At 33.5% G+C, this 27,628-nt stretch overlaps 1 protein-coding gene and 1 long non-coding RNA gene across 2 annotated transcripts; one reads left to right on the top strand and one right to left on the bottom strand.

The window, feature by feature from the left end:
* Positions 1-2,960: 2,960 nt before the first annotated feature.
* Positions 2,961-5,819, bottom strand: LOC148783112 (uncharacterized). The gene is made up of 2 exons (XR_016049198.1): positions 5,564-5,819; positions 2,961-3,927 (listed from the first exon to the last, which is right to left on the bottom strand). It is a non-coding gene; the product is annotated as an uncharacterized LOC148783112 (long non-coding RNA).
* Positions 5,820-15,808: 9,989 nt separating this feature from the next.
* Positions 15,809-16,724, top strand: LOC18448068 (uncharacterized). Its single transcript, XM_011630170.3, has one exon. The coding sequence runs from the start codon at positions 16,000-16,002 to the stop codon at positions 16,363-16,365; it is 366 nt and encodes a 121-aa protein (XP_011628472.1). The 5' UTR covers positions 15,809-15,999; the 3' UTR covers positions 16,366-16,724.
* The last annotated feature ends 10,904 nt before the right edge of the window (positions 16,725-27,628 follow it).

The raw sequence follows: 27,628 nt of genomic DNA, 5'->3' as shown, positions 1-27,628 counted from the left end.
TCTCTTTTTTTTTTTTAATATAATATCATACCACCTTCGTACAACATAAAGCCCATTATAAAACACCACGTGGATGACGCTTTTATATATATATATATATATATATATAACGTTAACTAGACGATGCTACACTATTGTTGGTCAATGTTTAAACCCCATGCTATATGGAACCCATTAGACAACCCCATGTGGATTAATCAATGTTTAAACCCAATTTTGATGAGACGACGCTATGTAGAACCTATTATACAACACCATCTGGATGATGCTACATGGAACCCATTGTACAAACATAATTTAGAAAAATAATTTTAGATGAGACAAGTATATATTTGAATAGATTCAAAAATAAAGATCAAAAAAATAAATAGCACACAGAAAATATTTTTAATTTAAATAAATATATTTAAAGGCTGTGGTTTCAATAAGGTTGTAATTTTAAACAATCCAATTAAGGCGCACATCTAAATTTTATCATAAATATAATTTTAGTAAAAAAATTATTTAGGTGACTTGAGAATCTATTTTCATCTCTAATTATAAAACTTTAAACTTTAAAAATAGTTCAAATTAACTAGATTTATAAACACATGAAAATCTTGAAAATGGATGGCCTAGATAATGTGTTGCAAGATACAATATTTTCTCAGACTCAAAATCTTTTTTTCTTTTCATACTCATACATCTCGATGTCAAGATGATCAATTAAAGGATTTTCCTACATCAAAACAACCTTTTATGATGGTCTTTGAGGTGCACCTTTAATTCTACGTTTTAAGGTTGTAACCTTATACAAAAGTTTTTCATATTTAAATGATATTAAAATTCCTACTTAATATGAAAGAAAACCCAAATTTTCATCTTTTGATTTTTTTTTATCTAAAAAAAGAATTTTGCTTCTTAAAAATATAAATGTTGGTAGAATTAGAGGGGATTAACACGTTTATGAAGTCTCCTAGCATAATAAAGTATTTCTTGAATCAATTTACATATTTGGTTGTCGTATTGGATGGATGGAAGGAACTTTATTTAAGACAGGCAGTTTCCAGCTTTTCTAATGTCAAACAGTGAAAATACTACCACCCAATTTATCAAATAAAGTTCGGACTTTTTAGTATACCAAATTTCACCTGCCTCCTAGAATCTAAGAAAGTCACCCACATAAATCTCTCGGCGGAAACTGCAGCACATAAATTTCCCGACGGAAACTACAGCTACAGTTATCAAACGCAAACTAAGACTGGTGCTAGTGCTCGAGTTTGGGCTCATTTCCAAAACTTTTTGTCAACTAATTGATGCCCAAACTTATTGGCCACTGGGTGGACTCTAATCCTGCGTTGGTTAGCCGTGGTTAAAGGCTTTGAAGCATAAATAGTGGATCCAGCACGTTCTTCTTTTTTTTTACCAAAAAAAATCATTATTTTATTTTTATTTTTTTGAAAAGATTACATAGGAATGGAACTAGAAAAGTCGTGGCCGAGTGTATGAGCAGTGTCCTCTTAAGACTTCTTGGCCAGTCTTGGGTGAGAAAAATAGTTTGGCCCCTTATTCCCACTCTCAACCCCCCCTCGTACTTATGTGAGTGCTTTTACATGGAGAAAAACATTTATATAAGTGCGAGGTTTTAAACAATCAAATTAGGACACATTTCAAAAATTTCACTAGAAAATGTGTCTTTGATGCCTCTGTATTTTCAAATTGATCATTTCGACCTCAAGATGCATGGACATAAGAAAATAAATAAATTTCAAAATTTAAAAATTATGCATCTTGTAATGTATTTTAAACGTCGAACCTATTCATAGAAGGAGCGGCTATCATGATTAGAGGGAATTTACCCCCCTTGCTCCTTGCACCACGTGTCTCTATCATACACGTGTAGCCAAGCTCATAGGAAGAGTTTTAGAAGGGCTACCATCCATGAAGGAGCCATGTTAGACTAATAAAGCATATATGAGGAAAGCATTAATTCTTATTAAATGAGCGCATATAGTAGCTCCTATGGGAGCATACTATATATTTACTCCCTCAAACAAAACATTTACTTAGCTGATATTTTTTTCAAAAAATATCAGCTAAGTAAATGGGGTTCATTTAAATATTATTTAAAAAAAAGGGGTTTTGATTTCATGAGCATCTAGATCATTTCTTCCAAAAATCATATGGTTTCATGGTAATCTTGGAATGCCGTTTTTTTTTAGGCCTAGAGAGAGCGAGACTTGATAACTTTTTTTTTCTTTGAGGTTGGTTGGTGCCTAGGTATAGGGTTATATCTCAAATTTTAGGATCTAAAAGATATTCGTAACGTAAAATTTGTGCGAGGGAGTACATGGACACTATACTCCTGTAGGAGTAAAAAATATTTTTGGCTTATTAATAGGTGTGTGAACTCCATTGATTCCCTCTGTAAAAGATTTACCAATTTTGTGTTCACAGTATACTTGTATCAAAGATTGGAGGTGGAATATGGGTTTCACACTGGAAATTGATTAATGAAATGGAGGGTGGGTGGGCCACCACACCAGGTGGATTTCATCTTCGGTGGCTTGCCTTTATGTTGTTGCAGGTGTTTCAGCTACACGCATCATGGAATGCGGGAAAGGGGCTGAGTTGCGGTGGTGGCGCCCTTAGATTTTAGTCACCAAGTGGTTCTTTGTTCTTGCTCATATCATTATCACTAATATTTTCAAAAAACTAACTTATAAACTATTTAAAAAATGAGAAAGGACCTGTCTTCTCCCATGAATTACCCATAAAAAATGAGAAAGGACCTGTCTTCTCCAGTGAATTACCCAAAAAAAAAAATACACATCTTCAACGTATTAAAACCCAGGGTCGAATCTGGTTTTTATTTCTTGACTAGGATTTTTATTACAAGCTTAAGCCGAGCCATAAAAATTAGATTTTTGTGCTTTCTGATGTGCCATACGGCTTCTGTTTAAGCAATTCAAAAGATCTTGTGCTCCCACGAAATCATGTCATATATTTGTTTGTTTTACACAAAACCCTCTCTAGGATTATTATAGGGCTATAAATTTACTACGATGTAACTTCTTAAATAGCCACTAATCAAAAAAAGAGAAGTACATAAATAAATAAATTTACTAGGATGTCACATCCGAACGGTTTTATTTAATTTAATTTTTTCTTTTCTTGAACAGAAGGGTGTGTCCTATGTTTTAAGGCATTTCAGGATCAGTCTAATTTCCTAATTATCAGGCCAGTTTGGAACTTAATTAATCAACTGGCTGATGTTTGTGGCATTGGACAGGTTCTAAAATATAAATTTACCAATCTAACATTTATGACATCAGACCCGTATACACTTTAGAATGCTCCAATAATAAGGACATCAGATCTTTCTAGAAGTGACCTAATACTTAGGTCATAGCGCTACTGTTCCAGGAAAAATAAAAGACTTAGAGGAGCTCCACACCTGTTTTAGTTGTAGATCCTTTGTGTGTTGGCCCTTTCTAATTCTATAGAAGCTCCCCATGAAATAGATCTAGAGCTAAGAAAATTCTCATCATTTGGGTTCAGAAATTCCCTAGAAACATGGAATTGGGAAATCTTATCATTTTGCTCTTCACTTACTAAATTTTTGGATCGGTTTCTTCCCGTGCCCCAAGGCCATATTGGATGATCTTCAGGATTGGGTAGCGATCTTGACTAATCAGTCTTTATCAGATTGATATCGGCTAGGACTTCTTCATCTTCATATGGAATAGTTGAATCATCTGATATTACATGGCTTCACATGAATGAGTTCCATCTGTATCCTTAAGCCTTGCTGATTTGACTTTGGATGGGTGTCAGACTCTTCACTTATTATTTGTGGTCAAGTTCTTGTTCCATCATGACTTCATCCAACTCTTGCCCCAATATAATTGGTGACTGATCCTAGACCATTTCCTTTGCTCTCTCATACTGCAAAACCATTTCGAGCGTTTAGTCACAAGTGAAAGTCGAATGCTTTTATTGAAATAAAGTTTATACTCAGAAGATGCATTTTCTATAGCCATATTGATCTAGAGCTCTCAGAGAGTGTGTAATTAATGACTTTTAATGCAGCATCCATGAACCCATGAATGAAGTCCATAAACAACCCACCAGGATTTTGCTGGGTTATGACCAATTCGCTAAGGGTTATTGGTTGCTCTCTGGTCCTATGATATTTCTCGACAAAACATTCAAACAGCTCATCGGGAGTTAGACCTCTCAGAACCAAGTTAGAGGTTGTCCTAAGAAGGTATACTGAAACATTGCATTTAGCCGGCAAGGTCTATCTTCAAGATATGGAATATGAAAAAGTTAAGCGGTGACATGATTTTCAGGGTCACGCATTGCATAAACTTGTTTTCAAATTGGGGGGAATTCAAAACCCGATGGGAGTAATTTCGACATCTCCAAGGATACCCTTGACATAATATTTTTGTGGGATAACATCAGGAAACCCTATCTTCACCAAGGTATGCTTAAAGTTTCTTAGTTTACTCTTCAAGTCAGCTAACGCATTCGATTGGACAACTGGAGTTACCCTAGCTTGTTGGTTGCCTGATATCGATGGACTAGCTTGGACTGGTGGTATGACTGGGACTGACTAGACTGGGTAATGGACAAGACCCACTTGGGTCTGTGGTATAGCTTGGTTGACCAAAGCTGGACATGTGGCATAGTCGGGAGGGACTGGACCGGTGGATACTGTGTTTGCATGAGTGGTGCGACTTGGGTTGGTTGAGCCGACACATGGTAGGTTTGAGCTTATGTGGCAGCGCGACTTGGCTAGGATTGTGGACAATAGGTTTGGGCTGCTTGGACCTGACATTGATAGGTTTGGTGTGGAACCGATTGGGGTCGAAACTGAGCATGTGCCCGAGCCGGGAAGGGCCAACTGACTTGTGGGTTACAGACTCCCCCAGACTGACTCACTAGATTGGGTTGATTATGGGATTCGAGAGGACCTTGACCATGTCCCTGGTTGGGACCTTAAGTGGGTCAAGATGAGTGCTTCGGCAATGCCTGACAAATGAGTATGAGTAATTCAACCCAAGTTGGGTGGACTTCTAGCCAAGCAAAAAAGTGGTCAAAAAAGAAAAATACAAAAAATAGGAAAAATATGTTTGTATTACAACTAAAAAAATTACATATAAATAAGGTTTAAAAAATAGTGAGATAATAGATCTTGAAAAAAAAATCAATTTACGATGGAAACAATCAATTTATGAAGGGGCTATTTTAGAAATAACCTAATGATCTTAGAGGACCCTCCCCCACCCATGTGTGTAGAACCTCATAGGATCACCATTAAATTTGGCACAGATCTCTAAAAAAATTATCACATAAGTGTAAGACTTGACTTTTTTAGAGATCCATATCAAATTTAATGGTGATCCTTTGGGATCCTACACACGGGGGTGGGAGAAGGTCTTATAGGATCATTTATCTTTATAAATAACTTAAGAAGATGGAAAAAATGTAAAAATAAGTATTCATTACCGAAACACTTTTTAACCTTTGTCATACTGGCAAAAAACATAAAAAAAAAATTAAACATCTACGTAACTAAAAAAAAACACTAAAGTGAGTACGAATTGGCTCGCCCAAGTTGTCGAATAATGGATGAGAGGGAGAGAGAGAGCCGAAATATGTCACAACACAACGTAATATGTGAGAGAGGGGGGCTACATAGAGGAACTGAGAAACTTTCAGCAAGGAGAGAGAGAGATTCGAAGAAAAGTAGAGAGGCAGTGGATGGAGGCGACTAAGTATGACGAAGAAGCTAATGTGAGGAGAGCGGAGCAAGTAGGAGCGGAAAGTTGATGTCACCAAGTGGTCGTCGTATTTAAACTTTTCACGTGGACTGTCCACCTACTCTTCTGGGGTGGTCGCTGGTCCTCATAAAGAACGAAGTGGAATAGTAGTATCATTCAAAATTAATGGGAGCCAAACTGGACCAGAGACTGGATTCTACTCATCTTTCAACTGATAAATCTTTGGCATTTTGTGAGCCTTTGGGTCCAGATTTGAGCCCACCCTCTTTCTCTCTCCTGCCCCTCTCTCTCTCTCTCTCTCCGTACACTCATATATACATACGTTTGCATTTGTATTTTATTCACAAGTATAGTTGGAATTGGCAAGATAAACCATTATAATATCGCAGATCAAACATTAAAAAAAACGTGTATATATCGCAGATCAAACTATTGACAGGATAATATGCAATCTGTTTGTTTTGTATAAGGTGTCCACCTCATACTTTGAAAGGAGGTGCAGTTGAAAAAGTACAAGAAAAAGTTGTTCCCATGCTCAAATCCTTTAATTTGGCTGAACTATATATTGCCTACCTTAATTATATATAATTTAACGTATCAAATATTGTGAGTTCAAGCAGATGTACGTGCACTTAAAAATCTAGATAATGTATTACAATATGTATTATTTTTAGAAGTTAAAATCCATGTTTTCTTTCATATTCATAAATCTCATGGTCGGGATGAATTATAGATGTTTTTCTACATCATAACAACCTCTTCTGTGTGGAATTTTATAGCGCATCTTACTTCTACAATATAAGATTTGACGCCTTATATACCTGTTGATAGGGAAGTTTATCCAAAACAGAAATATTTTCAGTAACTAATCAATGGCTCCTATGAGAAAAAGATGAAACGAGAAAATGTTGAAATCGATTGAATGCAAGTTAACTGCGATTGATCTGTAATTGTTAAAAAAAAAAAATTGCCCCAGAGAAGGCCTAGAGAAAACCGAGGGAAATATAGCTGGAGTACTAGTAAAAGAAGTTAATTTCCAAAATCAATCAGTCAATTAAGCCATGAACGATCTCTCTCTCTCTCTCTTCGTTTCGTTTCGGCTGGCCCCCTTCTTTGGAGTTCAGTAATGCCCTTTCTTAGGTTTGAAATGGCCGGAATGTCTTGGTTGTTAGTTCTAAAGAGACTTTGAAATGACTGAAGAGTAGGTTTCAGTGAAACTGGATGAATTGGATCTTGAGTCCTTGAGCAACACTCAAGTTCAGCGGGTTGAATCAGCTCGTAGAACTCGAATAGAGTAAGGGTAGGTTTGAGGAAAGAGTTTCTCCAGCCTTTTTCATGTATGCTAAACACGTCTAGAAAACTTGTGTAATTAATTTGATATAATTGAGTGTGAGAGAGAAGAGAAGAGAGATGCTTGGGAGAGTGTAGGGCTAGAGCTGATCTTGGGCCTAGCCAGCCCTGGCCCTTGTCCCTATAGGCCCAACCCGAACCGAGTCGAAGATGCACTGGCCCTATCCGGCCTGGCAGGGCGAGCACCGTTGTACAACATAGAGCCCATCATACAATATCATGTCAATGTTTAAACCCAAATTTAATGAGATCATGCTATGTAGAATCCATTATACAATACCACGTGGATGTTGCTATGTGGAACTCATTGTACGAACATAATTTTAAAAAATAATTTTAGCTGAGATAAATATAGATTTAAATATATTAAAAAACCAAGCTCAAAATAAAAAATTAGCTCTCAGAAAATGGATGGAAGGAACTTTATTTATGACGTGCAGATGATGAGATTCCATCGATACATAGCCGATTCCGATAGACTTATTAAACATTCCAATTGACATGGTGAACGAATCTTTTGAATCAGGTACCAACATTTATGAAATGGGTTCCCATATTTAAGGCTACCAATTGTCACCTGCCTCTCAAAACCTAGAGAAGTCACCAAGAAACAGCAATGGAAGTTATGAAACGCATGTGCTTGTGCACGAGTCTGAGTTCATTTCCAAATCTAATTGATGCCCAAACTTATTGGCAAATGGGTGGGGACCCTATCTTGCGATGTGATAAGCCTTTCAAGCAGAGATAGTGCATCCACCTCATTTATTTTGCATTGAATGAGTTGTGACCCAGTGTATGAGCAGTGTCCTCTTAATTTATTGACTTGGTTGAGGAAAATAGTTGGCCCCTGATTAATCCCCATTTAATTTGAATAAGCAACCATGGATTGCGGTGAGTGATCCTTCTCTATAAAGTCCGGCTTCATTTTCGTTTTAAACGGTTAGAAAAGACAATTAAGAAGAAACTTTGGAGAAATTTTTCTTGGTTGTACAAAGCCAGTGTTAGAAATTGCAACTCGCACCAAGTAATCGGTTCTAGCTTGAGCCGATTGCTCGAGTTGGGTCTGAGTAACTCGATCGAATTAGTGCCAAGTGCTGTAGCTGCAGAAAAAAGGTAAAAAAATTACAAAAATATAGAAAAACTAAAAAAACTAGGCAATGTATATTTAAAGTAAAATTAAGCAAAACACTTCAAAAATGACATTAAAAAAATAGTAAAAACATAGATTTTTAAAATTCAACTTGTGATTGGGGGTGTTTTCGTAATAATCCAAAAATATGAAAAATATAAAAATAAGTATTTATGACCAAAACACTTTTTAATCTTTGTCAAAATGGTAGAAAACATCCAAAAAAAAAAAAAAAGTATCCCAAATTTTTAATCATTGTACAAAGCTGTGTTCATAGATCCACCATTTTTTGAGCTATAAATTTCAAAATAAGCAGTGGAATAGATTTTAGCCTTAAACAAGATTTTGAGATGAGGCTTTACCTTTTTTTCATAAGGAACTTCATCCTTTGTAAAATTCCGATTCTGGCCTTTTCAACATTACTTCTTTTTATTTTTCTCCCAGTTCTAATTAATACGTGCTTGGAAGCCTCAATCCTGTTTATGGAACAGGTCCTGTTATGGCTATCACACGATTTAATAGGAAACTTACCCCCCCTTTCCTTGCATCACGTGTCTCTCTCACACGTGTTGTTGGCTAAACCGAAGCACATAGGAAGAGATTTAGAAGGACTACCGTCCACGAAGGAGCCATGTTAGACTCAGAATTGAAAGGGAGAGCAGCCAAGCATTAATTCTTATTACATGAGCGCATATAGTAGCTCCCATGGGAGCATACTGTATATTTACTCCCTCAAACAAAACACTTAGCAGATTTTTGTTTTGTTTTTCCTTTTTTTGAAATTTCGAGTTCCATTTAAATATATAATTATTAAATAATTCTAATTATTTTCAAAAAAAAAATTTGGGTTTTGAGTTCATGAATATCTAGATCATTCATTCCAAAAATTAAATGGTTACAATGCAATCTTGGATGCCATGTTTTTTAGGCACACAGAGAATGGGACTTAAAACGTTTTTTAAGTGATTTGAAAAACTGATCGGTGACTTGAATTGGGCACCCCAAAAATCGGTCTAGATCGGTGAGTCGGCGGTTCAGTTCACCGTTTTACCGTGTGGAAACAATAATGAACCAGTCAAAAAAAACACATGAGAAAACAATAAATTGACAATAAACTGGTCCAAATCGGTAAATCGACAATCCAGATTATCTTTTTACCATAGAGAATTGTTGTTTTATGGTGCAAATCCGCCTGTTACCTTCTTGACTAGGTCATATGCATAATCGAGATGGGATAACCGATTATCAAGTCGCACCAGGCAATTTCGTGTCGATCCTTCATTTTTTAAATCACTGCTTTTCTTTTTTCGTAGTTGGTTGGTGCCCAGTTCTAAGGGTTACATCCTCAAAATTTGGGAAAGATATTCGTAATGTAAAATTTGCCCTGGTAGGTCAATAGTATACTCCCGCAAGAGTAGGAAATGTTTTTGGCTCAACACATTCCGTTTACAAAGTGGTGTGAACTGGATCGATTCCCTCTCGAAAGGAATCCAAAAGCAAATTTGTGTTCACACTAGGCTTGTATCAAAGATTCGAGGTTCGCTATGGGTTTCACACTCGAAATTGATTAATGAAAAGGGGTTGGCCCACCACACGAGGTGGGTTTTCCCTTTGGTGGCTTGCCTTTATGCCCTTGCATGTGCTGGACCCAGTAAACGTGGGGCCGAACCTTTTTTTATATCTCGGCTCGGTGTTTTATTAAGTGCTCAAGCCGAGCCATAAAACTTACATTTTTGTTCTTTTTCATAAGCCCCAAGGCTTCAGTTTAAGCAAACGAAAAAGATCTTGTGTAATCATGTCGTGTATTTATATGGATAAAGCTCTTTTTGTCTTATGGGTTTCGTGGATTGGATCGATCTAATTGTCACGGTAGTATTTTATAATTAAATTTTAATATTTTTTTAATTTTATAAAAATTATGTACAAGCTTCTTATATTTTTTTTATATCATTTCAAATTTGCCCCTCCCCCTCCCGTCCCCCTCCGAATGGTAGGGTTATGACCTAAATTTTAGGTCACTTCTAAACTACTCCGATGTCTTTATAATCGGAGCACCCCTAAAGTTTATACCGGTCCGATGTCATAAATGTGAGATCAGTAAAATTATATTCTAGAACTTGCATAATGCCACAAACGTCAGATCGATCGATTAATTAAGTTCCATACATGTCCTATAATTAAGAAATTGGACCAGTCCTAAAATGCCATAAAACACAAGATACAATCTTATTGTACAAGAAAACAAACAAATAAATAAATGAAGCACCAATATCAAACTGAGGGCAAATTTGAAAAATATGAAAAACACATGAGGATCGACTCTCTACGGAATTTTTTGAAAAAATTAGATCTTTCGGTATTTTTCCTATTAGTTTTTGTGTCTGTAAGTAAATTTTCCCAAACTTTTAGGATTTACTTTGAATCAGATGATATTTTCTAAAAGGAGAAAAGTTTTGAGGCTATAAATTTTGAGATTTGGCCATCTAAAATTTGGAAAGTCCACATTCAATCTTAGAACAATAGTTTTTCAAGAGAATGTATAGTTCAAACTTTTCCTTTATTTGTTGGGTGTGATTTCTATAAGGTTGCAGCCTTAAACAATCCAATTAAAGCGCACCTCTAAATTTTATATTAATATATAATTTTGGTGTAAAATATTATTAGGATTATCTCAAAATCTATTTCCATATCTAATTATAAAATTTTAAACTCCAAAAATGGAAAAATTCAAGTATATCTATAAACAACTATTTTTGACACTCAAAATATTTTTTTCTGTTATATAATATATCTCGATATTGAGATGATCAATTTGAGGGTTTATCAATATTAAAACAAAATTTTTTGGTAGATTTTTTAGACGCATCTGTAATTCTACATTTTAAGGTTGCAACCTTATATAAACTTTTTCACTTTTCTTTTTTAGAGTAGTGGCTATTTTAAAAGTTACATCCTAGTAAATTTAGAGCCCTATAAATAATCCTAGCGTGGGTTTTACACAAACAAATAAGGAAAATAGTATAAGTCCAACAACTCAGATTGAATCTGAGCTGATCAGAGGGTCAGGACTGTATTTCAATAATATAATTTTAATATTTTTATATAAATTCGAATAACATGAAATTTGGAGCATCGACTCTTCTCATCAAGGTGCACCTAATAAAAGTATTCAAAAAATAATTCGCATAAAATAAATTAACCAAAATACCTCTGATTTGTATGAATTATTTTTTTAATGCTTTTATTGTATTCCACTATTTTTAAATAATATAAGCTTCAAATTTCAAGTGATTTGGATTTGTGTCAAGAGTAATGATCCTATAAGATCCTCCCCAACCCATGTGTGTAGGACCCAAAAAGATCACCATTAAAGTTGGCACGAATTTTTAAAAAAATTATCACTTGTGTGTAGGACTTAGCTTTTCTATAAATTCGTGCCAAATTTAATGTTGATCAATTGAGGTCCTACACACATGGGTGGAGGGTCCTATAGAATCATTTCTCTTGCCTCAAATACCAAAAGATTCAACGGTGGGTAAATTTTCCTAAAATGTTAAATGGAAGTAATAATGGTGTGCTCCCATGGGAGTACCTTACAAGCACTCACCAAGTCAATCTCTCCATCAATGGCGACCCACTTATAAATCTCTCATGGTTTAACTCGAGAAACTTGCGGAGTTGTGTTTTTTTTTAATAACTAATGCGAATAGAGCCACTAATACAAGAATTTAAAATTAGGAAAGTATAGAATGAGACCATTTACTTTTAGTATAAGGTGAGACATTAATCTTGACCATTGGATGTGAAAATGGGTGGTTGTAATTATTCCATTGACCAAGCTTAAACTTCAAAATAGATTTTTTTGAACTTTGTAACACATCCAAGCTATCAACTTTCACATGGGATGGTAGTAAGTAATTGTGACTACCTTGTATCAATGATAAATGGTCTCATTTTATACAATCCTTTTAAAATTATATGCTATTTTTTTTAGAGAGATAGAATATTGGGCAGTCGAGAAACAACATATTTATAATATGAGTATAGCTGAGTAAAAATGTTGATATGATGGATGGGTGGCAAGACAAGAAATGATAGAATTCAGAATAAATACATACGAGGGAACTTATATGTGTCTTCAATAGGCGATAAGATGAGGAAAAATAAACTATAGCGGGCTAGACATGCGCAACATAGATCTAATATAATACCAGTGAGAAGGTATGATTTGGTTCAAGTAGGAGGCTATAAAATGGCAAAGGGAAGGCCCAAAAGGACATTGAATATAAGTAGTGAGAAAAAATAAGGTCTTATTAATGATATGACCCTTGATAAAGAAGAATGGATAGACATGATTTATGCAGCGACCCCCTAATAATTAAAGCTTGGATAATGATTATGATTATGATAATGCCTAGTATTTTAGATAATTTAACTATTGCAATAAGAAATGTTATTAGGTCAAGCCATCGTAATAAAAAAAGTTCAAGAATTCAGTAGTTCAAAGCTTTTTATTTTTTTTGGGTAATTCAGTGGGGAAGACATGCCTCTACCTGTCTTTCCAATAGATTGGGGAGTTATATTTTGAAGGCGTTAATTGGGGGTATTAGCAGTAAGAATGGACACCAAGATGTGGTAACTGGGTGTGGGGATGCTACCACCACGATCCCAGATAAAATTATCTAAGATGGATTTAAATACGTATGAAGAAGAGGATAAAATAAAAAATAAAATAGAATGACTATTAAATCCAAAAGATATTATGCCCTTGTGGGAGTATATTGTCCCTTTATTCCCATGGGGTAAAACCTCACCTAGAATTAATTTTAAGACCCCCAATCTTAGGGATGTAACCTCTTTAGCCCATAGATTAACCTCAATAAAAAAAAATCTCAAGTACACCTCTATGTACTTGAAAAATAATGTATCGAGTTTGATTATAGACCAAACAATTTTTAAATGGTGAGATCTAAGTGTTTGAAAACTAAATTTTTAATTTTTTTTTTCTTTTGAGAATAATCATCTAATAATTATTAAATGATTCGCAAAATTTCAAATTGAAAAACATCTCCCAAGTGGGACATGTAACTGACGGAGTATAAATAAATTATGCTCCCTAAGGAATATAGAATACGTTATCCTATTTAACATGGCTCCTAAAGACGGTTGTGCCTCATATAGACTACGGCCATTAACCCACCAAAGTTGCCCTCATTATTATTATTATTTTGGCAATTTAGTGGGGAAGACATGCTTTACCTATTTTTTTAAATAGTTCAAGCGTCAATCTTTTTGAAAGTGTTAGTGGGGTGGTGTCAATAGGAAGGAACTTGGTGACTAGGATGTGAGGTAGAATAAAGCGTTACAGCCTTTTGGTAAAAACTATGGGTGGCGCCTTTTGGTAAAAACTATGGGTGGCAATTGATCTGGTCAATCCGCAAATATAACGGATCAAGGTGACATGGATCATATCAAGGTATGAACCCGTATACCAGACCTGGCAAGGTAGGTCTATGTTTATTTGGACCTAGCCTTGGTCGGGTCTAGGTCTGAGTTCATCTAGTCTGGATGGGGGTTGACCTAACCCACAGAATACACCATTTATATACATAATATATTATAACCTATAGTATTTATTAAATATAAAAATATATATACTAAAAATTCATTATGTTTTTTTATTGGGTGCGGTTTGTATAGAGCCGAGGCTCTAAACAATGAAATTAGAGCCCACCTTCAAATAGTATCGAGAAATGTGGTTTAAATACTGAAAATATTTGACTAGCCTTAAAATATATTTTTATCTTTAATTATAAACTTTAAAGGTTTAAAAATAGTGTAAATTGAGCATATCTATGACAACTTGAATAACTTAAAAATTGACAGTCCAAAAAATGCATTACAAGATGCACTATTTTCAAAACTTGAAATCCATTTTTTTATCAAGTTAATGCATCTTGATGTCGAGATGATCAATTTAAAGATATTTGAACATCAAAACAACCTCTTCTAGTGAAATTTTTTATGTAGGCTCTAATTTGATTGCTTAGAGCCGGAGCTGTACATAAACTTTTCCCTTTTAAATTTAGATCTAGAGCGAACCTGACCTGGCAAGTTGGGTTCGGGTCCAATAACCTAGACCTAACCTAGGTCTGCGGCGGTGCCCCAACTTTGAAATAAAAGGCACATATAGAGTAATCTCTAAGGACAACGTCATCAATTTTAAGCAAAAGAGCGACTTCGAAAGACTCGTTTTTTTATCTAAAGTTTTAAGGATCCACTTTAGAATCATCAAATAATTATTTATAAATAAAAAAAATTAGATTTTGAGTTTGTATCCAATAAAAACCCATGGTCCATTGAACTTTAGGATGACCCATGGTCCATTGAACTCTAGGATGTTACTTATTGGATACATAAGTAGCTTTTTTTTTTTTAATTGAAGTTGATCTCTAGGTCGATGAAGTTACATACCAAAATTTAAAATTCTAGAAAATATTACAAATATGTTTTCTCTTATGAGAAAATATAATACTATATACCTTTGTCTCAAATGGAAGCAAGGAGGCATTGCAGTGCTTCAATAATTTTCGTTCCGAGTGTGATCAATACCATAATACTTAAATTTCATAGTTAACTATTAAGGGTGGTTGCGACTTTATTTTTTCAATACAATAATACTTAAATTTTGTATCTAACTACTATGGGTGATTGCGACTTTGTTTTTTTTTTTTTTTTTTGCCAAAAATGAAGCTGTCTATACCTTGGAGTCATAAAACAAATTGAGGAAAAAATCAAAATAGAGTGTGATCAATTTCTTTTGTCGATACAATAATACTTAAATTTTGTATCTAACTATTAAGGGTGATTGTGATTTTTTTTTTTTTTGGCAAAAAATGAAGCCTACTCTTTTATACCTTCAAGTCATAAAACAAATTGAGGCAAAATTCATACTATTAAATTGAAAATTTTAGTTTTTTACGCAACCCAAGCACTTGCATGTAATCTTTTCTCCTAAAATTTAAAAACAGTTTTTAGGCGAGAGCATGTGTACGATGCTCTCTCGGGAGCGTAGTTTACTTCTACTCCCTCCATTAGAAGATCTACTTAGGAGAAAATATTTTTATTCTGAAATCTTGGGAACCATTAAATAATTACTAGATGCTTATTCCCCAAAAAACATAAAGAGGCATATTTTGAGGTCCTAAAATTAATTGTAGGTTGGGTTTGACCCGCTGGAGTAAATGGACATTCTACTCCCGCACGAGCATAATATCTTTTGGCTTTAGATAAACATTATCGGTTGGGAATGGTCTTGCAGTAATCAAATTTATCTCATTTTATCAAATATATTATATTAAACAAAGCTATCGGCTCGGCTTGGAGCAGACAAAGTGAGAAGGACGCAAGTCGCTTTCGTGACGTGAGCCACGCGGTGACTGAGTCAGGCAACAGTGGTTCGAGCCGAGCGGCCAACTCAGCTTCCATGCCATTATCCGAAGTAACACGAGATCTGGCTTTGTGCCCTTTGACGGTTTCTCTCTCTCTCCCTCACGTCGGCCATCTCTCTCTCCCTCACGTCCGCCTTTGAACTAATCATCTCCCTCAACATATAAAACGAAACCCACCTCACCAATTCTTAATCCTCATCCTTGCAACAGAGGCTTTAGAGAGAGAAAGCATTTTTAGAGAGAGGAACACAAAAAAACCAGTCCCTTCCTCCCATCATTTCAGGCCCTAGAGAGGGACATGGGGAATTGTGTTAGGAAGAGTTCTTCATGGGAGGGCTGGGAAGATGAGGAATGGGGCTGCGACGAAGCCGAAAAGCTTGTTCTGAAGCCGAAAGTAGAGAGAGAAGAAGAGGTTCTTTCTAAAAAGAAGAATGGTGGGGACTCTAAAGAGGTGAAGATAAGGATCAGTAAGAAGCAGCTTGAGGAGCTCTTAGGAAAGATGGAGCTCCATGGCATGTCCGTTGATCAGATGATCGAGCAGCTCATGAACACAAATGGTCATAAACACAGGGGCTGGAGGCCTGTGCTTCAGAGTATACCTGAGTGTGAGTCTTGGAATGTGGGGATGAGAGAGAAAGATAATTGTGAGGTCGCTGATTTCTAGAGAGAGAAAGATTACTTGATTGATTGATGACTCAAAATTTTGAGTAAATCAGGAGAAGACTTGGAAGCCATTGAGATTTTGGGTGGGTTGCAGAGAGAGAGTGTCTCTCTGTTTTAAGGAGAGAGAATACTGTGAAAGAAGAGGAGAGCAGATGATTTGTTCATATCTCATGCCTTTTATGCCTGATTTTTTCACTCTCATCAAAAGGGTAGGAAGTAAATGATTATCTCTCTTTGTAAATTTTAATAACCATTTGTCCATAGTCCATTTCTGTGATGTATTCACGGCTCTCTCTCTCACCGGGGAGATCCTGTAATAGAAAGTAATTGATTTATTCATATTTACAATAATCTTTGATGTATACACCTTATATGACTCTCTCTCTCTCTCTCTCTCTCTCTCTCCTATTCTATTCTTGGCAAATAGCCTATTATGAGTGAATGATATAAGATTGTTGATGATTTATAAGTGGGTCTTGATGATGATTTCCAAGTGGGCATACTTTTTTTACGAAATCGATTCTGTCGGACAAGCGATAGGTCAATTGCACGTTATAAAAAATTATAAAAATTCAAAAAAAAAAAAAAAAAAAAAGAAAAAAAAAAAAAAAAAAAAAAAATATATATATATATATATATATATATATATATATATATAAATTTATGTGTAACATAATTTTTTTTTACGTTTTCTATTATTTTAATAAAAATTGGGAAAAAATTGAGAAGTGTTTTGGTTATGAGTACTTTATTTTTGTATCTTTCTTTATTGTTTCTTTCATCACAATTTATTTTTTATTTTTTCAATATCCATTTTTCCATAATTTTTTTAACTTCATTTAAATGTGTTCATTTAATTTTATTTTAAATATATTTTTTAGTATTTTTAATTCTTTTAATACTTTTTAGCCTGATTATGCCCAACTTTGGCCGAGTTACTCATACTCAGCTCGGCCTCGGCCTCGGCCTCGGCCTCGGCCTAGGCCCAGGCCCAGGCCCAGGTTATAAAGCTGAGTCATCTTTCCTATACTATACTGCTTAATTATTATTTTGTGCCAATAGTAAATTGAATTGTATTGCGTTTGTGACACATAGGTGAATTTCCCATTTAGTAACTTAAACAGTTTAATTTATATGCTAGGTTTTTGGGCCACAGTCTGCTTGCTTGGCTCACAATATCATATGTTGGAGAGTGGCTATAGCAAACATTTCACTTGGAACTCTTTCCCAACTTCTATCCAACAATGGTACACATCTAACATATATGTTAACCCTTAGAATAAACAATGTAGATAATGTGTTGCATTATCTTTAAGTCTAAAAGTCCCTTTTTTCTTCTTTATATGCACATCAAATTGAGATTTTTTGGGGCATTAAATATTCTAGTAGGTTTTTTTGGAATTCATGTTTACTTTTTCCATGAAGCCTAGGCTTCATATAATCTTTTTTAAGATTAATAATCATTTTTCAAGATCAAATTAGATCCCACTTCAAAAATTTCACTAGAAGAAATCATCTCCACATCAAGATGGGTGAGAAAAAAATGGATTTCAAGTTTTAGAAATAGTACATCTTGTAACAAGTTTCAATTTTTAAGTTTTATCGATCTGCTCAATCTACAAAAATTTCCAGTATTAAAACCACATTTCTCGACATTATTTGAATGTGTGTTTTACTTTGATTGTTTAGAGCCTCGGCTCTTTACAAACCGGAACCAATATATATGTCCAGAGATGATATAAGAGCAAACTGTCATTTTATTTTATTTTATTTTTTTTGACGCTTTACGCTTTATGTTGGCCACAATCAAATTAGATGCCACCTCAAAAACTTCACCTGAAGAGATCATCTTGGCTCTACACAATCAAATTAGATGCCACCTCAAAAATTTGACTAGAAGAGATCATCTCCACATCAGAATATGGATGAGAAAAAAATGGATTTCAAGTTTTGGAAATAGTACATCTTGTAACAAGTTTCAATTTTTAAGCTTTTATCGACCTGCCCAATCTACAAAAATTTTCAGTATTAAAACCACATTTCTCGACATTATTTGAATGTATGTTTTATTTTGATTGTTTAGAGCCTCGGCTCTATACAAACCGGAACCAATATATATGTCCAGAGATGATATGGGAGCAAACGGTCATATATATATATATTTTTTTTGATGCTTTACACTTTATGTCGGTCAATGTATGGTTTGCTTAGGTTTGCAACCTTAAACAATGTGCAACTTTGAATTTTATTATAGGCTGCAGTTGGCATACGGATGCATCCGTAGGTGTAGAGATAAGGTGCACCTTTAATTCGTAGGTGTAGAGATAAGGTGCACCTTCAAATTTTATCATGGTATATAATTTTGATATGAAATGTTTTGAAGATTATTTTAAAATCTATTTTTATATCTAATTATAAAATTTTAAATTTAAAAAATGGTTAAAATCAGGTAGATCTATAAACATATGAAAATCAATGGACAGTGTAGATAATATGTTGTAAAATGCATTATTTCTGAGACTTAAATTTTTTTTATTTTTCATAGTCGTTCATCTCGATGTTGAGATGATCAATCAAAAAAATTTTCAATATTAAAACTACCTTTTCTGATAGATTTTTTAGGGGTATCCGTAGTTCTACATTATAAGGTAGCATCCTAATATAAACTTTTTCCTTTATTATAATATGCAATTTTGATGTCAAAATTTATACAATGGCCCAAGAATCTATTTTTATCTAATTATAAAATTTCAAACTCCAAAAATAGTTTAAATCGAGCAGATATATACAAGATGAAAATCTCTTTTTTTTTTTTATATTCACACATCTCGATGTCGTGATGATCAATTTAATGGCTTTCGAAAACATAAAAATAACCTTTCGGATAGATTTTTGATGTGCACCTTAATTCAACAGCTTAAGGTGATAATCTTATATAAACATTTTCCTTTTTTCTTTGATATTCTTCTAATCCTTGCGCATAAACTGATTTCCCTTTGTCGTGCAACTCATGTATTGTTGAATTCTTTTAGGCGACAAAGGCGATCAGTCACTTTTTTTTTATTTATTATCCATCCATTGCGTTTGATTATGCCACCTAAAAGCTGTAATTAGCTTGCAAATCATTTTGCCATCGACAAAGTTGAGTTAATTACTCGAGAAGTGAGCTAATGTGCTAGATTATAATCATATCAATGTGCTTATTAACAAATGAACCTCTTTACTCCACTGAACATTCACATGTGCACGAAGAAACCCCCTAAGAAAATTTTAAAAAATAAAAAAATCCAAAAAAATAAAATTTTTGAAAAAATAGGCCGTCATGTAATGCGGGATTTTTCTCTCTTTCCGACCACTTTTTAATGACCTGAATCTTTTCTCTGATAACTCTTTATTCTCCATTTCTGCCCATTCTCTAGTAACTCCTAATTCTCCATTTCTGCCCATCTTCTCTTTACTGGCGTTGTCTATGATTGGGCTCCCAAATTCTAGCAAGTATTGGGCAAGCTTTCTCGCCCATCAATATTTTTCTAGCCATAGATTCAAGGGGAAAATGGGATTGTATACAATGAGATTATTTACTTTTGGTACAAGATGGTCATAATTTTTAACAACTATTTGATGTGAAAATTGATAAATTAGATGTGTCACAAAATTCGATATAATTTCTCTTAAAGTTTGAGCTTGGTTAATGGAATAATTGCAGCCACTCAATTTCACATCCAATAGTCATAGTTATTGTGACAACCTTGTATTAAAAGGTAAATGATCTCATTAGATACTTTCTCAAAAAAAAGGGATTATGTATATATCCGTTATATTTACTGCTATTACTTTTTAGTTTCCGTTATGATTTTTGAACTTGGTATTTTTGTAATAACAATAAATGTAATAGAACGAGTTAGAACGAAAGGGGTTCTAAGATTTTTGTGAGAAAAGAGGATTCAACTTAATTTTTACTCATTTTTATTGGATTCTAGTAAATATTCATAATAAATTAACAATCAGAGCAAGATTCATGGCCCTTGATGGTAAAACAACCAAAGAGCCGATGCTTCCTTAAACCTAACTTCTTTGATGGGAGAGGTTTTAGCGAGATCGATGTACGACTTAATCTAGCTGATTTGGTGTTCTCTAGGAGTGTTAGGACAAGACCAGTTGGTAAATGGATACACTGTACAAGGTTGTTTAAAGCTAAATTTTGATGGTAGCTCTCTCGATAATCCGGGTTGTGCTGGTAATGAAGGTCCAGTACAAGATTGAACTGGATCAATTATTCTTGCTTATGCCGGACCTTTTGGAATTGTCACAGCTACGTGGCTAAGATCAAAGCCTTGCTCAAAAGATTACTTTTTATTAAAGTCATCAGTTTGGGTCATTGTATATTGGTCGAAGGTAATTTCCAAAATGTAATTAGGTGGTGTAACAAGGAACAAATAGTCTATTGGCTAATGCGGTCGATCTGGGTACAAGTGGTTAATTTGGAAGGGGATTTGTCTTTATCATTTTATCATGTTTTTAGATAATCGAACGGTGTTGTTGATAGACTGGTTAAAGGAATTGTTTCTATGGATTTTGTTTCTATTTTGAATGATGTAATGAGTGAGTAATGTAATCGCGTTCTAGTTTGACGATAAAATGTGATAACACTAGCCCAAAAAAAAAAAACTTCCTCGATACAGCAAGCTAAGCTGAGACAAGCAGGAAAGGGAAAGCATGCAACTAACAGCTGGAGGCAATTGCTCTACATGCTTAGAAAAACGAGTTTTTGTACGTCTCCTTTTTACTTTTTTTGGATTTTAATTGCGCCACACGTTTAGAAAAGAGTTTTTCCGTTTCTTCTTTTCGATTTTTTGGATTTTAATTGCGCCACACGTTTAGAAAAGAGTTTTTCTGTTTCTTCTTTTCACTTTTTTGGAATTTAATTGCTCCACATGTTTAGAAACGAGTTTTTCTGTTTCTTCTTTTCAGCTTGTTATTTATTTATTTATTATGGTTTTTATAGACAACAACAGGAGGCAGTAGCAAGTGAGGGTTTCTTCTTCTCTTTTTTTATTTTTTTTTATTTTACCCGACGAAGTCCTGCACCGCCCATTAGCTTGGCTCAAGCCAGAGCAGGGCCGAGTACTTAGCTCGAGTCGATTTCCAACACCATTTTTAATAAGGGTCGTAACGGACCTGATCGAGCCCGAGCTGGGCCAGCCTTGGCCCTAACCCTTGCCCAGCTCTTGTCCCCATAAGTCCAAGCCAAAAAGAAATAAAAAAAAAACAAGAAATAAAAAAACAATCAGGCCGGGTAGGCAATCACTGGCCCTAGCCCAACCCTCGAGCCGCAGTTTATGGCCTACCCCCTACCTTTTTTGGACAAGGCCCTCAAGCCCATTTATAGCCTTAGTGTTTAAATATACTGAACCTCTCATGTTTTGGCTTTTGATTTAGACACCCCCACTTCTATGTCAGCTTTTCTTGAGCATCAAAAGACTGGTTTGCCCTTCACTCACATTCTTTTGTAGTTTCATCTCAGCTTCTTAGACTCGGCCTCGCCCTACTGCCGAGGCCGAGTGGGCTCGAGTCAATGCTATAAGTGCTTCCATACCCAATGAACATGACTTAGGAGAGATTTTCAAAGACTCGTCCCAAACCAGCAATAATCACTCGATGTTTTCCATTTTCGCGACGAAAACTTGGTTTTCAAAAATTGGAAAATTTCTTAAACTGTAAATCGATATTTTGGACTGATTGATTATTAGAAACCTTTATGTGTTTTGACAACTATCTAATCTATATCAAATGATTTGGGTTCATAAAAACCTAAATTAAGTAAGTTTTCATCACGAAATTATAGAAATTTAGGGTTCTTTATGCAATTTTTTTTTCCGTCAAACCTCTGTTTTATCTCATTTCTACACCAAATCGGATGAGGTTTGGTTTGTTTTGAAGCTTTTGAAATCAACTCCAAAATCATTTTCGTCATTATTGACTAATTTCCCACATCAAAGAGTTCTTTGTGAAAATTTGTTTTTTCCACCAAACCTCTCTATTCTATTGCGTTTCTACACCAAATCAGATGAGGTTTGGTTTGTTTTGAAGCTTTTGAAATTAGCTATAAAAGTCCTCTACAAATCCGTAGTTTTGTTTCGCCATTATCAACCAATTTTATGCAACAAAGAATTAACATTAAAAAACTATAAACAAATCGCCAAATCAATTATTTCAGTCAACAATTTTTTTGTTTTCTTTTTTTAAGCTTTTGAAATCATCTGCAAAAGCCCTCTATAGATCCATGAATTTTTTGCTCCAAGATTGACTGATTTCATGCATCAAAGAGGTAATATCAAAATATCGCCAAATCAACTATTTCTCTCTAATTACTCAATATTTTTTTAAAAAAATTAGTTTGTTTTGAATATTTTGAAATCATCTTCAAAATCCCTCTATAGATAGGTGGATGTTTTACTCTTAGATCGACTGATTTCGTGCATCAAAGAGGTAAATCGACAAACTATTAAAAAAATTGTCAAATCTATTGTTTCTCTCCAATTACTTAACAATTTTTTCTTATTTTTAGTTTGTTTTGAAGCTTTTGAAATCATCTTCAAAAGTCCTCTACAGATCTGTGGTTGTTTTGTGCATCAAAGAAGTAATATAGATGAACTATTAAAAAATTGTCAAATCTATTATTTCTATCTAACTTCTCTCTGATTTTTTTTTTTTTTAAGATATTGAAATAACTTGAAAATCCCTATATTGTTTGTGATTTTTTGCTTTAATATTGATTGATTTAGTGTATCATAAAGGTAATATCAATGAACAATAAAAGTTCAGCTAAATCTGTTGCTTCTCCCTAATCACTCAACATTCTATTGATATAAGCTTCAAAAGCTCTCTCTTGATTTACAAATTCTATCATTTCACTCTAATTTCTCAATATTTTCTGAGAAATTGTCTTATATCAATGAATATTTCTTGATGTTGTCAAAATTATCACTATTTTTTCCTTTTTTTTTTTTTTTAAGATAGATATGGAAAAAAGAACTCCAAAATGAATCCAATCCATTAAGAAATGTAGAGTTAAAGAATATATTTTTTAAGATAGTTATGGAATAAAGAACTCCAAAATAAATTCAAACTATTAAAAAAACAGAGTTAAAAAAAATAACCTCCCTATAAGGGGAACTCACAACGTCATTGAAGGATAACTGCGAGCAAGCAACCACGACGCCACGCAACACCTACCGAAAAAATATTGCCACTCATTATACATTTACAAGAATGTTTCGTGATTTTTTTAAAAAAAATATATGAGCTTGACTCGAAAACTTGGATTCGCTCGAGTAAATCAATTTAGTCAGGGTCCGAATACCTTAGCCGATTCGATTTTTTTAACCCGAATACCTAGTCAAGTTGATTTTTTTTAACCTTAGTTTCACCCCTAAACCATAACAAGCAACCCATCCTTCTTTTTCTCTCCCTTGAACCATAACAAGCAACCGACCTTTCTTTTCTCTCACCCTACTGAGGAGATGCAATGCAACATATTCAACAAAGTGAGCCATTTATGTGGAAGAGGCGGTTATATGCTCCACCTGGTATCATGGTGCATCTCACAATCAACCTTCTTTTTCTTTTCTTTTTGTTTTTTGTTTTTTTTTTTTTTGTTTTTTTTGTTTTTTTGTAGCAATTAAGTGAGGGAAGACAGAGGCGGCCATATATCCCTTTTTTTTTTTTTTTTCTTTTTTCTTTTTGACAATTGAGGGAAGACAGAGGCAGCCATATGCTCCACCTGGTATCATGGTGCATCTCACAATGAACATTTTTTTTTTGGCAATTAAGTGAGGGAAGATGGCTCCTACCTATTTTCGAAATAGTTTAAAAATTAGGTGTTAGTGGGGTAGTGTAAGTAAGAATAGAAGTCACAATGTGATGAGTTGGGTGTGGTGTGCTGGCACCACAACCCCAGCCCCTTTCTCGTCTCCCAACAAACTCGTTAGCATACATTGTTAAGGATTTAAACATTTTTATTGTTCACAATTATCAAATCCTATTGGTTACATTTAGAATGAGGCATGAGATAAAAATTATTTAAAGTACCCCTTTTTTAATTCTATGATTATACAATAATTAAGAATATTTTTGTTATTAAAAAATATTAATATCACATAAATTAAAAGTAATTATTATAAATTTATAATATTATTTACTATATTAATAAAAATTAAAAATATAATAGATAGATCTATGATTGCTAGGTATATTTATACACTACTTTGAGAACTAATTTTTTATTAATTCATATATAAAGGATAGTTGGGATGTTGCGCTCTCTTTGTTGAGGTCTGAAATAAAAACATATATAAAAAATAAGAAGCTTTAGGCTAAAAAATGTTTGGATTGTCAAAATCCAAATATTGTGAAAAAAAAAAAAAAATTTGGGCTACATAAATTTTGGGATATTAAAAATAAAAAATTAAAATATGAAATTTTGGGCTGAATAAATTTTCAAACTTTCACAACCTGAAAATTATAAAAAATAAAAAATTATCGGGCTGAAATATTTTTAGATACTCAAAATCCAAAAATTGTAATAAATAACTCATCATCATCCAAGCCTTATCCCAATGATTTCGGATATGCTAAAATTGTAATAAATAACTAAATTTTATAATTGTATAGTTTCCTATCCCAAAGATCCAAAATATAGGCAGTTTCGTCTTCTTAAATATTTGAGGAAGAAAGGGTATGAATGTAAAAGGAAAACATTTAGGTAAATTATAAGTAACGTGAATTATAGGGTGGATATATATGTAATTTCTCTTATTAAAATGACAAACATTTAAGACAATTTATTATTATGCGATTCAAGATACTAACAAAAAAAAGAAGAAGAAGAAAATACACTAACTAAAGGTTGATCATCGTGGTTTTATATTCTTGGATATTCAAATAAAGTTTCCACATCATTTGGGGGTTAGAATTTAAAACTCTTTTTTTTTTTTTCATATGTATTTCAATATCTTTTTCCGCATCATCAAGAAACAATCAAAAGAAAAAGCATATCAGTGATGAAAATCATAATGGAAGTTTTTGTCATCCATTTGAGATAGACGTCATGTTTCACATCCTAACATAAATTTTTAAGGTAGTGTATATTATAAGACCATTTATCTTTATAACTCCAAGCCATTAGATGTCAAACTGGGTGATATGGGGTGTGTCACTAATATGAGGAATTGTTTTTTTTTTTAAATCGAGTCTAGTCAACAACCACATAAATCAGATTGATAAGAGTGATTGTGACTTTGTTTTAAAAGTAAATATTCTCTTTCCATACGTCCTCAATTTTTAATGCTTAAGATGTATATTCTATTTTTTAAAGCTTAAATTATGTATATCATTAAGCTATCAATACTTATCAAAATTTGAAGGATCAAATTTTAGGAGGGAATCTTCACAGTACTTCCTAAAAAAATTTATATCTAGGAATTGAATATTTCCTAAAATATTTATATCTCTTTATGTACGTACCTATACATTAAACATGAAAAAAAAACAGAAAAAAAAAGAAAGGAGATTTTGGAATATGCTCTCTTATATAATAACACTATAAGAAGATAAAAAATCTTTCCATAAATCTATAGACGTGAATTTCTAAAATCCTTTTACCCTGGTTATCTATAACCAAACATGATCATCATTGTAATTTTGTTCATATGTAATAGAGCAATGATCCAATGTAATGGTTGTATCATAGTATAATGCAACAACACTTCTAAAAAATCATGTTTGTGGTATTTGTATGACCTCAAATTTTGCACACCCATTCTCTTCATCTCAATAATCAATCCCAAAAAAAACAAAAAAAGTTCAATTTGGACCCTAGATATCGTCAAAATGAGTCATCTCCAAAACCGAATCTAGACCATTCATTTTGTGAATTTCAAGATCTTAGCCTTTATAAACTCAATTATTTTTTTCTTTTTTAACATTTTTCATCTAATGATAATAAAACCATCCAAAAACTTTGGAAATGAAAAAATCCTTCTAAGGCCTAGATCTAAACATCTCACCAAAATAAAATTGGGCTAAGAAAATACTTTCTAGGTTGTGTTTTCATTTGTTTCCTTTTCTGTGGTTGTTCATTAGAATGAAAAGAATGTATATTTTAAAATTTGGGATCAAGCAAATGGCTATCAGATGGTTTTTTAAAGTTGTTGCAACATATTACTACACAACGATTGCATGAAATCATTGCCCCATGGCATGTGTTCTCTCTCATGGTAGGGTATCTTTTTATTTTTGTGATACATGTCTACCCCTTGATTGTGACTTAAGAATGTAGTATAGATAATAAATAAAGGGTGTGGTTTCCATAAGGTTGCAGCCTTAAACAATCCAATTAAGACGCACCTTCAAATTTTATCGTAACATGTGATTTTCATGTAAAACATTCTTAGGATATTCTTAAAATCTATTTTCATCTCTAATTATAAAAGTTTAAACTCCAAAAATAGTTAAAATCAGGTAGATCTATAAACATATGAAAATCTCGAAAATTGACGGTTTAGATAATGTATTGCAAACTGCATTATTTTTGGGACTCAAAATCTTTTTTTTTTTCATATTCATACATCTCGATGTCAAGATGACCAATTAAAGGGTTTTTCAACATTAAAACAATCTTTTTCGATGGATTTTAGGTGCATATGTAATTCTATATTTTAAGGTTGCAACCTTATATAAACTTTTTCCATAAAGGGTAATAGAGAAAGAAGGTAATTAAAATTTTACCTACAAGATTTTAGAGCTGGATATTTCCAATTTTGTTTCTAGCTTCCGGTTGCCAATGTCCTTTATTAGTCCTCTTGATCACGTAGCAATAACCTTCCTCCATAACCACTACCACAATAGGAGGAATTCTTTGAGATTTAATGACCTTCCACAGGTGCTTTCACATGTAACAGAGTTTTTTGAAAACGAATCGTTGATCATGATAGCCCATTTGGAATTTTTTTTATCCAGTTGGCGGATCAACAATCCAGATTAGTGAACCGATGACTAAAAAGTTTTAAAAATTGAAAAAAATTTAAAAAGTGGGGTCATTTCTAACCAATTTTTTTGGTAAGATATGATATAGTTTCTCTCTCTAAAGTTTTAAGATATTTTCTCTTTAAAATTTAAAATTTGAGATAGTTTCTCTCTCTAAAATTTTCAAGTAGTTCCTCTCTCTAAAACTTAAAATTTGATATAGTTTCTCTATCAAATAT

This window comes from Amborella trichopoda, chromosome 2, assembly GCF_054954075.1.
Source record: "Amborella trichopoda isolate Santa Cruz 75 chromosome 2, AtrichopodaSantaCruz75HAP2 v2.0, whole genome shotgun sequence".
NCBI lineage: Eukaryota > Viridiplantae > Streptophyta > Magnoliopsida > Amborellales > Amborellaceae > Amborella > Amborella trichopoda.
This window is presented reverse-complemented; position numbering and strand designations above follow the sequence as displayed.